At 34.6% G+C, this 15047-nt stretch overlaps 1 protein-coding gene across 4 annotated transcripts in view; it reads left to right on the top strand.

Annotated features, from left to right (window-relative positions):
• PDHX (pyruvate dehydrogenase complex component X) overlaps window positions 1–15047 on the top strand; it is an 83972-nt gene that overhangs the window by 35015 nt on the left and 33910 nt on the right. For all 4 annotated transcript variants that reach the window (XR_003722578.2, XM_028833522.2, XM_015114539.3 and 1 more), the window contains exons 5-7: window positions 1058–1156; window positions 7160–7334; window positions 10654–10801. Coding sequence is in view for 3 of the 4 variants with exons in the window: in XM_028833522.2 (XP_028689355.2) it covers window positions 1058–1156; window positions 7160–7334; window positions 10654–10801 (422 nt within the window). In the remaining variant the exon portion in view is untranslated. The remainder of the gene's footprint in view (window positions 1–1057; window positions 1157–7159; window positions 7335–10653; window positions 10802–15047) is intronic.

Here is a 15047-nt window from a genome sequence, read left to right as displayed (position 1 = left end):
AAAACCACAATGAGACATCCCTTCATACCCTTCAGGAGGGCGATTATCAAAACAAACAAACAAACAAAAACCAAACCAGACCCAGAATATGACAGGTGTTGGCAAGGACATGGATAATTTGGAACCTTTGTTGTTGCCTAGTGGAAGTGTAAAATGCTGCAGCTACTGTGGAAAACAGTATGGCAGTTTCTCAGAAAATTAGAATTACCATATCATCTAGCAGGTCCACTTCCGGATATATATGCAAAATAACTGAAAGCAAAGACTGGAAAGAGATATTTGTACGTCTATATTCATAGCAACATTATTCACAGTAGCAAAATGGTAGAAACAACTCATAAGTCCAAAATGCTATGAAATGTGATTCAGCTTTGTAGGAAGGAAATTCTGGTAAATGCTGCATAGATAAACCTTGAGAACATTATGCTGAGTAAAATAAGCCAGTCAAAAAGACAAATACTGTATGATTCTACTCATGTGAGGTACCTGAAGTAGTCAAACTGATAGAGACAAAGAGAATGGTTACCAGGGGTTGGGAGGAGGGAGGAATGGAGAGTTACTGTTTAATAGATACAGAGTTCAATTTGGGAAAATGAAAATTTCTGGAGATAGATGGTGGTGATGGTTGCTCAGTAGTGTGATTGTACTAAATGCCACTCAATTGTACACCTAAAAATGCTTAAAATGGTAAATTTTAGGTATCATTTGCCACAATACAAAATATATGAAGCAACAATATAACAAAATATATGAAGAAACAATTGATGTTTGTGATGAGCACCCATGTGAAAGTAATTGGTTGAAATAGAAGTTCTTTCCCCTAATGAATATTTATTCTTACTAAAACAATATTTAGAAATAGTAACTAAATTTTTATGAAAATGTTTAAAGAATAAAATAAATTGGTACAGATTATTTGACGGTGACCATCTGTGGGAGTCATTTTAACTTTATTATAAGATTTTTAAAATTATTTGCAAAACTGTTAACATTTAGATCTATTTGAATCAAATGTAAGTGTTAATTGGTTCTATTAACCTTCATATTTTTTTCTTAGGTTCCGTTTAAGTCCAGCTGCCCGCAATATTCTGGAAAAACACTCACTGGATGCTAGCCAGGGCACAGCCACTGGCCCTCGGGGGATATTCACTAAAGAGTATGTGTTTGCTTTTTGTAATAACCAATTCCATTATTTATTATGATCATGTTTTTTTTGAAAGAAAATAAAAAGAGCTTATTCAGTCTTAAGATTTAAAAGGAGGTACACTGTTCTTTTGTACTTTTAATTGCTTTTATCATTGTAAATTATATTGTGTGCAAGAGTTGTTTTCTGAATAATTATAGCATTACTGAAGAACAACTCTAATTTGGTAACTAAGCAAGATCCTTAGAAGTGGTAATAAATGCAGAAAATTAGAGTGCCAAACAGTGAAACTTTATGCAGTATTAAGTGTATGAAATCATGCAATAACATTTACATTTCTAAAACAAGGAAATATATTTTAAAAAATTATTTTCATTATCCATTTGAATTTTATTCACTTGTACTGTTATAAAGCAATTTCCATATACAGTTTGGTCTCTTTTTAGATTTTCTTTTCTATTTCATTGATCCATCTGTTCACGAGTTAGTACCATACTTTTTTAGTACCACATTTTTAATTAGAAATGTTTTACTGTATGCTTTACCTCTGATAGCAATAGCCTTGCTCTTTTTTTTTTTAATTAATCAGTTTTCTTAGTTCATTCTTATTTTATTATTCTTCCAAATGAATTTTAAGCAGTTCATCTAGCTCCATGGGTAGGAGTGAGGGGTATTTTTATGGGATTGTATCACATTTTAAATAAAGTTTGTGAGAACAGACATCTTTATGATGATGGGTCTTTCTATTCCGCAACACTGGTGTGTCTTTGCATTAGTTTAAATTTTTGTGTCTTTCAAAACAGATGGCCCCTTTTCTGTTGAAACTTAGTCTAGTAGGGTAGACAAAGATTAATCAAATAGGCTTATGAACTAATGTAAAATTTCAGTAGTGTTATGTGCTACATTTCTATTGGCAGTAAGAGTAAATGTTTCAAATTGAGTTTATGTTTTAAAGCAATGTACTCATTCCATGTTTATCTAATATTGATAGAAAATAATAAATAATATTGGCCAGAATTTTTGTAAGTCAAGAGAGAGCAATGGTTATTAAATTATAAGTGGCAGTGTTGGGCCAGGCAACTTCTTCTTTTTTCCACTGGGTTATTTTACTCTGCATGAAAGCATTGGCTTACTGTTGGGTGTTTATTGAAAGCAGTATGTAGCTTTAATTCTTAGATATCCTCATTTATCTATATTGCACTCTTACTGATTTGTTAACTGAATGTGAGTATGTGGTTCTATCACACACATACTGTGAAGTTCATGCCACACTGCATGAGTTGGAAATCAGCTGTCCTGAGAGCTGACTGAAGGGCAACATCCCAGACCGTGGGATTTTTAGTTAAAGGACTTAAAAGTTACACTTAGCTGTAAAAAATTAAAATTAAGAACCTTGGTTGCCAGTTAATCCCAGTTTCTTCCCCACACCAATCCCGATTTGTGTCTGCTCTTGGTATCTTAATCTTGTTAATCTCTACCAGTCTGTGCCTTAGTAGCACTCTCTGTAAAAATGGGAGAAAGCAACTATTTTTATGACAAAGTAGACTTGCCTTGCTCATAATTCTGAGGATTAGGAAGAAGAGTCTGTATTTAATTCATTAGTCTTTGAGGATTTGGTGAAATGTAAAATAATAATTGTTGCATCTTAGGGGGATCAGTTCTGCAAATTTGTGTAAGATAAACTGGAGCAGAAAAAGATGAGTTAAGGAGATAAATTAATAGGCTCCTAAAGTAATCCAGGTAAGAGATAATGAATACTTGAATGTGGTTAGAAGATCTAAAAGGGAGATTCCTGATACAGACAACATTGTAAGGATAAAGTCCAGAAACCTTCACAGATTAAATGTGGAGTGTAGGCCAGAGTAGCAACAAATAAAGGAATGAATTTGGATCTGGTCTAGGTGATGATAGTTTTGTCTCCAGAAATAGAAATAAAGGATTTGGGAAGCATTTGTTTTGGTGGAGTTAGTAATGTTTGAAGCTTACTTTCAGGACTTAGAAGCCATGTAGGTATCAGGATCAGTGAGATGAAGATGTATCTCAGGAGACAGTTTGGGATTAGAGAGATAGATTTGGTAGATAATAAAGCAATAGTTGTAATTGAGTTCATAAATAGGGAAACTATTTAGAGGTTAAAATCCTTGAGTTGGAGGATACCTGGGAAATGTGGGAAAAGTCAAGGATGGTAGGATCTAAGAAAAGACTCTTAAATTTGGTGATGTGGTAACCTTTTGGAGGGCAGTTCAGTAGTGTGAGAGCAGTAGAATAAAGAAGTAAAGGTTTCTTCCTTCCTTTTCTTTCCATGTGTGCTTAATACATGTATGGTGCACAAATATCTTTTTTTTAAAACCTGAGTTGAAAGTTATAATATTAATGAAACGTTTCTTAAGAACAAGGTGGTATTATCTCCCGAATACCATAAGGAAGCAGTATTAAAGAGTTAGGCTTTTATTATTATTGCCATCTTTTCTACCCTGTTACCCTTTTCTCTTCCCTGCCCTTATTCCTTAACTCTCCACAAGAAAGGCATCAACTTCTGGTCTTCAAAATAAGAACTAGTACAAAAGATTTTATGAGAAAAATGAATCCTGAAAGCATACATTATTGAGGATTTTTGCTTTTCTATACTACTAAAAATGCCTGCATTTTAAGTTTATCATTAAGGTGAGCTTTGGAAAAATTTTAGCCTAATGTCATCTTCTGATACGGTTGAAAAATTGCAGGCCTTGGCATAGCTCTCCCCAAAATATCTTAGCACACTTTTTTTTTTTTTTTTTTTTTTTTTTTAAGAGAGAGATAGGCTCTCACTCTGTCACCCAGATTGGGGTGCCATGATGTTGTTCATAGCTCACTGCAGCCTTGAACTCCTAGGCTGTAGTGGTCCTATCACCTCAGCCTCTCAAATAGTTGGGACTACAGGTGTGCCACCATGCCTGGCTAAATTTTTTAAAAAATTTTGTAGAGACAGTTTCTCACTAGGTTGCCCAGACTGGTCTCAAGCTCTTGGCCTCAGGTAATCCTCCCGCCTCAGCCTCTCAAAGTGCTGGGAATGCGGACGTGAGCCACCGTGCCCGACCAGCACACATTCTTGACATGGTGAGGACATCCTCCATACCATGTCTACTAAAAGTGCGAGTAGAAAAATCAGTTCCAGATGCCTCCAGCCCACTGTATTTGTGAAAAAAATCTTGGGTATCAGGGCTACTATTTTAATTTTGCCTTAAAACAAGCATTGCTCAGAATACATATGTTGTACCAAAGCGTGTAGACTTGACTCCGCTTGTATATGTGACTATTTTAAGAAAGCAGTGTCAGGGCCACAATTAGAAGCAGAAGACGTTTAGGTTCTTTGCCTGCAGCCCCAATGTCTTTGGTACATCTGTGTCTTAAATCATAGTTGTAGTAATATTTGTATTTATCACACAGCATCAAAAATTAGGTAAGTATGACAGGCAAGTGCCTAGTGTGTTTTAGTGGTATTTCTTTTCAAAATGAATTCATGTCACACCCAAATGAATTGTTCTCTCGGAAACCAGTAGAGAAGGTTCTACCTGAGTTAACTTCCAGAGCATCCTCTGCCTATCTGCAGATTTGTTTTTCTCCTGATTTTTGTAGCTTTTAATGTCTACCTAACGCTCCAAGTTTAGTCTGATTATTTAATGTGCAGAAATCATTAAAACCATTTTCTGCCTTACAGAAAACTAAATCGTTGGCTGTTACTAAAGAATAATTAAGATTTATACTTCATAGGTATGTAAAGTATAAAATAGGTAATAAAAAGGCCAGGTGCAGTGGCTCACACCTGTAATCCCAGCGTTTTGGGAGGCCAAGGGTAGCGAATCACTTGAGTCCAGGAGTTTGAGACCAGTCTGGCCAACATGATAAAACCCCATCTCTACTAAAACTATAAAGCTTAGCCAGGCGTGGTGGTGCACACCTGTATTCCCAGCTACTACGGAGGCTGAGGCATGAGAATCTCTTGAACCCGGGAGGTGGTGGTTGCAGTGAGCTGAGATTGTGCCACTGCACTCCAACCTGGGTGACTGAGTGAGACTCTTTAAAAAATAAAAAAATAAAAAATAAAATCAGCAATAAAAGTTTTTGTGAGCCAGTGGCCAGAATGAATTTTCTTCCTGCTTCTTTATGATTAACCTACCCAAGAACCTTAATTACTACAGAGACAAAACTAAACTGCTTTTTAAAAAATAAAGTAGCAAGTAATAGTTATGTTAACTAAATATTACATATTACTAAATATGCTAATAAGTAATAGTTATGCTAAAAATGTGTCAATTTAGTGTCAGCAGCCTTTTTTTTAAATAGATGTAATCAGGCATTAACCATACAGATTTTTGCACCTCAGTTAGAGTGTTCCTACTTGTGTTGGTGTTCTATTATTGCATAACAAGTTACAATAAACTTACCAGCTTAAAATAATACCTGTTTGTTTTCTAACAGTTCAATAGGTTAGAAGTCCTGGCATAGCACGGCCAGGTTCTGAACTCATGGTCTCATAAGGCTGAAATCAAAGTGTTGGCCAAGGCTGGGGACTCATGTGAAGCTTGGGGTCCTCTTCCAAGCTCATGCGGTTGTTGACAGAATGTATTTCTTTGGGACTGTAGGACTGTGGCCCTTGTTTTCTTTCTAGCTCTCAGCCAAGAACCCGTGACAGCTCCCAGAGGCCATGTGCAGGGCCTTGCCATGTGTGGTCTCCACAGGCAGTTCGCAACATGCATGTTTGCTTCTCTCAGGCCAGCAGTTGAATCTCTTTACTTCAAGTCTCTTCTTCCAGGAAGGCCTAATTTCTTTTAAGAGATTACCTGATGTATTTGCCCTCTCCAGGGTAGTTTGCCTTTTGATTAACTCAAATGCAACTGATTTGGAGCCTCATATATCTATAAAATGCCACCAATTTTGTCACATAATAGGGCCTAATCATGGAAGTGACATCCATCGTATTCACAGGCCAGATACCGTCAAGAGGGATTATATGGGGTGTGTACACCCGGGGCAGGAATATTGGGGCCATCTCAGAATTCTTCCTACCATGTTGCCACAAGTAAAAGGGTCTTCTCAAATATGCTCAACAGGTTCTAGGTTTTAATCTTTCATCAGTTTTTTTGAAAAATAATACCAAAATATTAACTGCTTGAGAAATAATTTTTCTTTAGATTTTGTGTCACCCTGAATTTTTTTTAGGTTATATAAAACAATTTTTTTTTCTTAAATTGGAAAAAATACTTTCCTAAATACTTACTGGATATTAAAATGTCCCAAAAATTATTTTAAGAAAATATATTGCCTAATACCACTGTAACTTAGCATAGTGAGTTGAGGGCTTAGCATATTTAGTAATCTAATTATATCTTCTTACAAGACAAAAATACCTTTGTTTTACAGAGTAATACAAAGGCAAGTCTGTAACTAGTTATTTTTCATTCTAAAATATATCATGGGTTAGATTTGTTATATTAGGTTGTACTGATGGCATATTGAGCAAAATTTAAAATGATTTGATTTCCTGGTCATAAATAAGCTGATTTGCACTATAATAAACAATGAATAAACAATAAGTGAACAATGATGTAGGAAGTATCCTGGTGAAAGCCATATTTACAATAAACGACACTTTTTGAATGCCATGTGAATATTATTTCATGAGTATGAAGGATGAGAATATGGTTTAATTAATTGTTGATCTACCAAATAGCATCCACTGTACAGAAAAAAGACTAATTTCCTTTTTAAAAATCAATACTTATGCCCAATTTTAATAAAATTTTAGTTATTGTTTGGTTTTTGAAAATATGCAAATATTAAAACATGACAAATAATCGTCAGCAGACCAGGTAAGAGACAGGATTTAATTTTCTAGCTCAAGTAATTGGTTTTTAATTATAACCTTGACATCTGTATATTTGTGTATCTTTTCTCCACGTTTCATCTACGTTTTCTGAAAGTTCTGTTATATTCCTTATTGCTAGTTATGGTTATCTCCTTTGCTCTTATTTCCAGGGATGCTCTCAGACTTGTCCAGTTGAAACAGACGGGCAAGATTACCGAGTCTAGACCAACTCCAGCCCCTGCAGCCACTCCCACAGCACCTTCGCCCCTACAGACCACAGCTGGGCCATCTTATCCCCGGCCTATGATCCCACCAGTATCAACTCCTGGACAACCCAGTGCAGTGGTAATGTTCTCTAAGTGCATTTTTATTTCTTTTTTTTTTTTTCTGAGACCGAGTCTTGCACTGTCACCCAGGCTGGAGTGTAGTGGCGTGATCTCAGCTCACTGCAGCCTCCGCCTCCCAGGTTCAAGTAATTCTCCTGCCTCAGCTTCCTGAGTAGCTGGGATTATAGGCGCACACCAGACGCCCATCTAATTTTTGTATTTTTAGTAGAGATGGGGTTTCACCATATTGGCCAGGCTGATCTCAAACTCCTGACTTCAGGTGATCCACCCGCCTTGGCCTCCCAAAGTGCTAGGATTACAGGCGTGAGCCACCATGCCTGACCTGGATTTTTATTTTTCAGATTTAAGTGAGAGAGAAAATAAGAACAATTACTGTGTGTTTTAAGAATAGATTTAAAACAGATTAGTTTTACTAATCTGTTTCAATAGTAACTCAGTGATAAATAAAAAACAGTCCAAATGCTTTGTTTTACAGATTTCCTATCAGAAACCAAAATTTGTTTGTACGTTAACTTCCAAATAAACGTTAGAACTATAATTCAATTTAAAGTTACCATAGGTTCCACAACTTCAGTAACATATATTCCCTACAATCTCATGTTTCATGTCTTTTCTTAAGTGTGATACTAATAATTAGTGGCTGACACTAGCTCCCTTTTGTGGATGTGTTCTACTTTTTAACTAGGGAATTGATAATCTCCCTATAAAGAACTATATAGGTCGTCATTCTTTCCTTCTCAGGTGCATGCAGCATAACAGCCCCTTTTTGTTTTCAAATTCCTCCATTTTGTCTCTCTGTGCCTTTCCTATTCAGGTTATTTACTTCCTATCAGAAGAAGTGTAGGATAACCAAGTTTATTTAAAATTGAATGGGCACTTAAAAAAATAAATAGATAAATCTGTACTCCTAGTGGAGAACTATATACTATATGATACTTTAAAAGAGTTGAAAACAGTACAACTTTCATGGGAAACAGATTTTCAAATATCCATTAATAATTAATATACTGCATACTTGAATAACCTAGTCTTTAAGGACATGCAGTTGGACAAGACACTATGTATATTGAGTGTATAGTCCACTCTTCGACTATATAACATATATTGACTATAAAATATGTATAGTTCGATCATATATCTTTAAAAAGTAGATTATTCAAGGCTGGGTGTGTTACCTTACACCTGTAATCCTAGCACTTTGAGAGTCTGAGGTGGGAGGATTGCCTGCACCCAGGCATTCAAAGACCAGCCTGGGCAACATAGTGAGACCTCATCTTTACAAAAATATTTAAAAATCCGCTGGATGTGGTAGTGTGTGCCTGTAGTCCCAGCTACTCAGGCAGCAGAGGTTGGGGAATCACTTGAGACTGGGAGGTTGAGGCTGTAGTGAGCTGTGTTCATGCCACCGCACTCCAGCCTGGGTAATAAAGGAAGACCCTATCTCAAAAAAGAAAAAAAAAAAAGTTATTCAAGTTAGGAAGGTAAACCTTACTTTCGAATTCTTATAGTGTGTAGAGAGCATTTATTCTACTTGACCAAGTACTTTGCTAACATAAAGTGTTTAATTTCTTAATGATATTTGTAAAAATAAAATCAGCTGCACTTTCATTTGCTTTGTATTATCTTGAAGTGATTGTAATGAAATTCCAAAATAGAGTGAAGGACGAGAAAGGAATTAGATATAATTTAAAGCCTATCATGCTTTTTTGAGCGGTCCAAGGAACAGAATGAAAAAACTGCAGAGAAGTTACAGGGATATTTTATTATCTCGTTCATACTTTCTATTATGAATCTCTAAGAAATAAGATCCTCATGTTATTTTTAAAAATTACAAATCCAAATAGAAATAATGGAATTGCCTATATAGAAGGTCTCTGAGCTTCTAATGTCCCTTGTGATTTCTTTGATCCATGAGTTGTTTATAAGTATGAATTTAATTTCAAAATATTTGAAGATGCTTCAGTTACCTTTCATGATTTCTAGTTTAACTCCACTGTGTTTAGAGAATGCACTTTGAGACACACTTCATTTTTAGAACAATCTTCTCAAATTTATTGAGATTTATTTTATGTTTATAATATGGCCTGTCTTGGTGGATGTTCCATGTGTGCTTGAAAAGATGGTTCGACTAACAATTTTTTGACTTTATGATGGTGTAAAAGTGACATACATTCAAGTAGAAAGCAGTGCAGTATTTCCTTGCAATGCTGGGCAGCAGTGGCCCGCCACAGCTCCCAGTTAGCCGTGTGATCATCAGCGCAAACGACCGCTACTTTGCAATGTAGTGTGTAGCCAGATAATTTTGCCCAACTGTAGGCTAATGTAAGTGTTCTGAGCACATTTATGGTAGGCTAGGCTAAGGCTAAGCTGTGATGTTCAGTAGGTTATGTGTATTAAATGCACTTTGACTTATGATATTTTCAACTTACAATGGGTTCATCAGAGTGTCACCCCATCAAAAGTCAAAGGGCAACTATATATTAATAGTTTGTTGATTTATTGGCTGTTTTATTTCAGGGTTTTTTTGTTTGTTTGTTTGTTTGTTTGTTTTCCCTAAGACAGTCTTGCTCTGTCGCCCAGGCTGGAGTGCAGTGGCGCAATCTTGGCTCAGTGCAACCTCTGCCTCCCCAGTTCAAGTGATTCTCCTGCCTCAGCCTCCTAAGTAGCTAGTATTACAGGCATGCGCCACCACACCTAGCTAATTTTTGTTTTCTTAGTAGAGATGGGGTTTCACCATGTTGGCCAAGCTGGTCTTGAACTCTTGACCTCGTGATCCGCCCACCTCAGCCTCCCAAAGTAATCCTGAGATTACAGGCATGAGCCACCGTGCCCAGCCCATTTCAGTTTTATTAAGTGATATTTGTAACAAAAGCTGCTTACAGATGGCTTATGTCTGTGTGTCTCTTCTCACTCCTCCCTCTCTCTCTGTGTATGTATGTACACATACATATATTGCTCCTTGTGTGTGTATGGTGTGTGTGTATGTATGTATACACACACAAACACACCTATGGAGGAATTATTTGGTAGGTTTCTTTTTTATCATCTTAAACATAGTAACATAAGATATCCCATTCACAATTGAAACATGAATTTTATTACTTTTTTCTGTAGTTACATACTATAAAACCAAAATATCCCAGATTTTTTCATATTCTTCCCTTATACTAAGAATTTTAATAGTGCTTTTCTTGTATTAATCTTTAATTAATAAGTTAGGTCATCAAGAATGAATTTCATTTATAAAGTTGCTTGTTTTTTGTTTTATTTTTCTATTCCACTTGTGGTTTAATGGACAGGTTGCTATCTTTTTGTAGGGCACATTCACTGAAATCCCTGCCAGCAATATTCGAAGAGTTATTGCCAAGAGATTAACTGAATCTAAAAGTACTGTACCTCATGCATATGCTACTGCTGACTGTGACCTTGGAGCTGTTTTAAAAGTTAGGCAAGATCTCGTCAAAGGTTAGTAAAATTGAATTTACTTAATACAAAACACATGCTAACTTAACTGTCATGAAATCCTTTATAAAATTACACAACGTAGCTTTTAATTTCAATTTCGTAATGTACTTGCACTCTACTATGGGTATATTTGTGCTAGAGAAAAAAAAATTAGTAATGTTTTCCTTGAAAAAGTGAATTGGTTCCACAGTATTAAATAAACCACAGATGCCTTTATGCAGAATAAAGGTTTCTGTTCTACTTTGCTTTTATTTCCCCTTTGTCATATTTGAATAATGTACATTTAGTTAACATTCATTTAGCAGGCAGTTATTGTGTTCAATTCTCTGTTACATACTGAGCTTTAAAAATACAGGTTGAGCATCACAAAACCAAAAATTCAAAGTGCTCCAACATGTGAAACTTTTTGAGTGCCAACATGAAGCTCAAAGGAAGTCCTCATTGTAGCTTTTCAGATTTGGGGATTTTTGGACTAAAGATGCCCAAACAGTAAATGTAGTATTACAAAATCTGAAAAATTTTGAAATCTGAAACACTTCTGGTTCCAAGTATTTTGGATAAGGGATATTGAAATCTAAAGTACTGTAATTTGGTTGGTTATTTTAAAAGCAAAAGTGGTCTTAATGTTTTGGTTTGCTTTAGCATTTACATAGGTCAATTTTTTGGTAAGAACACATGAATGATTTGTGTAGACCAAATGGTTATTTTTTATTTTGAATGTTCTTTGGTATGGTATTTAAACAAAGCAGTCCTTAACATTTCATTAAGTTTAAAATCCAAAACTTTTAAGGATGTTTTAGATTATAAATATCTTAGATATTCTTCTGTATGCAAATTTTGATTTTATATTTCTTGTTCAGAGTGCATTTACAGATTATTAAATTTGTAATATTTCTTACAAAAATCAATTATAAGTTTGCTGAGAGACATACAGATTTTTTAGCATGAACTGATAGTTTTATTTCTTCATTTTTGACCTATATGGCCTTCGTATTATTTTCTTGTCTTATTGCACTGACTAGAACCTCTGGTATAATGAATATAGATGGTAAAAGCAGATATTTTTGTCTTGTTCTTGATCTTGGGGGAAAAGCATTCAGTCTTTTATGTTAGCTATAGGTTTTTTGTAGAACATTATTTTCAGGTTGAAAGAATGTCCATTCCTAGCTTGCAGAGAGTTTTAAACATGAGTAGATGTTGAATTTTGTCAAATACTTTTTGTGCATCTTTTCAGATAACTTTTCCTTTTTCTGTCTGTTAATAAAGTGAATTACATTGGTTGATTTTCAAGTGTTGAATCAACTTTGTATTCCTCAAATAAAGCCCACGTAATCATTAACCTTCTCATATATTGTTTGATTCTGTATTCTAAAATTTTGTTTAGAATCTTTACACCTATGCCCATGAGAAATGCCGACCTGTAGTTTTCTTTTCTGGAGACATTTTTTCGGATTTGTTATCTTATCTAGTGGAATGGGTTGGAAAACATTTCCTGCTCCTTTATTTTCTGGAAGAGTTTGGGTACAATTGGTATTATTTCTTTTTTAATTGTTTAGTAGCATTCACTAATGAGTTTCTTTTTGGAAAGGTTTTTAATTATGAATTTTATTTTAAAAATGGATGCAGCTTTTGTTTTCTTGAATGAATTCTGGTAGTTTGTGTCTTTCAAGAAATTTGTGTCATCTAAGTCACCAGGTTTATTGGCATAAAGTTATTCACCACATTACCTTATTATACTGTCATTTTATCTGAAGTAATGTTTCTGTTTTTGATATTAGTAATTTGTGTGTTTTACTCTCTAGATCACTCTGGCTAAAGGGTTATCAGTTCTATTGATCTCGATCTCTTCAAAGAACCAGCATTTGGTTTTATTAACTTATCTAGTATTTCTGTGATATTGATCTCATTGATTTCTGTATTTTTTTTTCTCTTTGCTTTCAGTTTACTTTGCTATTTTATTTCTAGTTTTTTAAGGTGAAAACTTGGATCATTTATTTGAGACCTTTATTTTTTAATATAAGCATATAATACTCTTGAATTATCTTTAAGCACTACTTTAGCTGTATCCCACAGATGTTGATTTTTTTTTTCTTTTTTTCTTTTGAGACAGGTTCTTGCTCTGTCACCCCGGCTGGAGTGCAGTGGTGCAATCTCGCTTCACTTCAACCACCGCCTCCTGTGGTGATTCTCTCACCTCAGTGCCTTGAGTAGCTACGATTACAGGCACAAACCACCATGCCTGGCTAATTTTTTGTATTTTTACTAGAGACAGGGTTTCAGCATGTTGGCCAAGCTGGTCTCAAACTCCTGGCCTCAAGTGATTCACCTACCTTGGCCTCCCTTAGTGCTGAAATTACAGGCATGAGACACCACGCCTGGCATTATTTTTCCTTTTATTCAATTAAAAATGTTTTCTCATTTATTTCTTTTGTGATTTCTTTGATCAATGAGTTATTTATAATTGTGCACTTAATTTCAAATTATTTGAGAACTATTCATTTCTCTTTCTTTTATGATTTCTAGCTTAACTCCATTGTGTTTAGAGAACACACTTTATATGATTTCAATTTTCTTAAATTTGTTGATATTTATTTTGTATTTATAGTATGGTCTATCTTGGTATGTGTTCTTGAAAAGAATTTTTTTATTTTTACAAGGGAATGTTCTGTAAATGTCAGGCCAAGCTGGTTAATAGTGTTGTTTATGTCTTTTGAGAGGAGTGTTGATATTTCTCATTATAATTGTTTATTTGTAGTTTCTCCTTTCAGCTCTGTCAGTTTTTGCTTCATGTATCCTGAAGATCTATTATTAGCCACATACACAGTTAGAAATTTTATGTTTTCTTGAACAGACCAGTCATGTTATGTCCTTATCTATTCCTTGTAATATTCCTTATCCTCAAGCCTTCTTTATCACATCTGTAGCCATTACAGATTTCTTTGACTTGTGTTTCTATAGTATATCTTTTTGCATCTTTTTACTTTTTAAATGTAAATATGTTTATTTAAATAGGTTTCTTGAAGGCAGCATGTAGTTGGTTCTTGCTATTTTATCCAATTCTTTAGTCTCTTAAGATGTTTAGACCACTCACATTTAATGGGATAGTTGGATTTAAATCTACCATTTTGTTCTTTCTTTGTGTTCTCTTTGTCCCACCTCTTTTATTCTTTCCTTATCTTTTTGGTTACTTACTTTGTTATCATTCCATTGTATTTCTTCATTTTATCTCCTTTTTTCTCTTCTTATCTGTCTTTGCAGTGGTTTTCTTAGGGTTTACAATATAATTCTTTAATTTATCACAGCCTGATTACACCCCACTCCATGTTTAATATAAGAACCTCATAACTATATACTTGCATTTCCTCCCTCTCATATTTTGTACTGCTGTTGTCATGTTTTACTTCTATATGATATAAGCCCCAGAATACATGTTTAATGTTTTTTTTGCTTTAGCAAATCAACTATTTTGGAGTTTTAAAATGAGGGGAAAAGTGTCTTTTATATTTATCTGTACCTTTTTTCATTTCTTTGTATAGAATTAAAGTGCTGTCTGCTATTATACTTCTTCTACCTGAAGAACTTCCTTTAATGCTTTTTATAGTACAGATTAACTGACAATAAATTTTCTGTTTTTGTCTGAAAAAGTCTGTTTTGTCTTTCACATTTTTCCTTTTTAAAACAATTTTTTAAATTGTAGTTGGATATATAACATGAGTCTTCCATTTTCGGTGTACAGTTAGTTCATTGACATTAAGTACATTTACATTGTTTGCAGCCATTACCACCATTCATCTACAGAACATTTTTCATCCTGCAAAATGGAAACTCTGTATACTCTTCATTCCTCTTTCCCACCACTCCTGACAAACCACCATTCTTCTTTCTGTTCCTATAAATTTGATGATTCTAAGTACATCATATTAGTGGGATCATATGGTACTTGTCCTTTTATGACTGGCTTATTCCACTTGGCATTATGTCTTCAGGGTTCGTGCATGTTGCAAAACGTATCAAAATTTCCTTTTTAAGGCTGAACAATATTCCATTTTATGTATATACCCTACTTTGTTAATTCATGTGTTAATGGATAAATACATTAGGTTGTTTTTACTTTTTGGCTATTGTGAATAATACTGCTGCAAACATGGCTGTACAAATATCTCTTTGTGTCTCTGTTTTCAAATATTTTAGGTATATCCCCAGAAGTGGAATTACTGGATCATATGATAATTCTATTTTTAATTTT

The sequence above is a fragment of the Macaca mulatta genome, chromosome 14, assembly GCF_049350105.2.
Source record: "Macaca mulatta isolate MMU2019108-1 chromosome 14, T2T-MMU8v2.0, whole genome shotgun sequence".
Classification (NCBI taxonomy): domain Eukaryota; kingdom Metazoa; phylum Chordata; class Mammalia; order Primates; family Cercopithecidae; genus Macaca; species Macaca mulatta.
The sequence above is the reverse complement of the archived record's forward strand: the minus strand, read 5'-3'. Positions and strand labels throughout refer to the sequence as shown.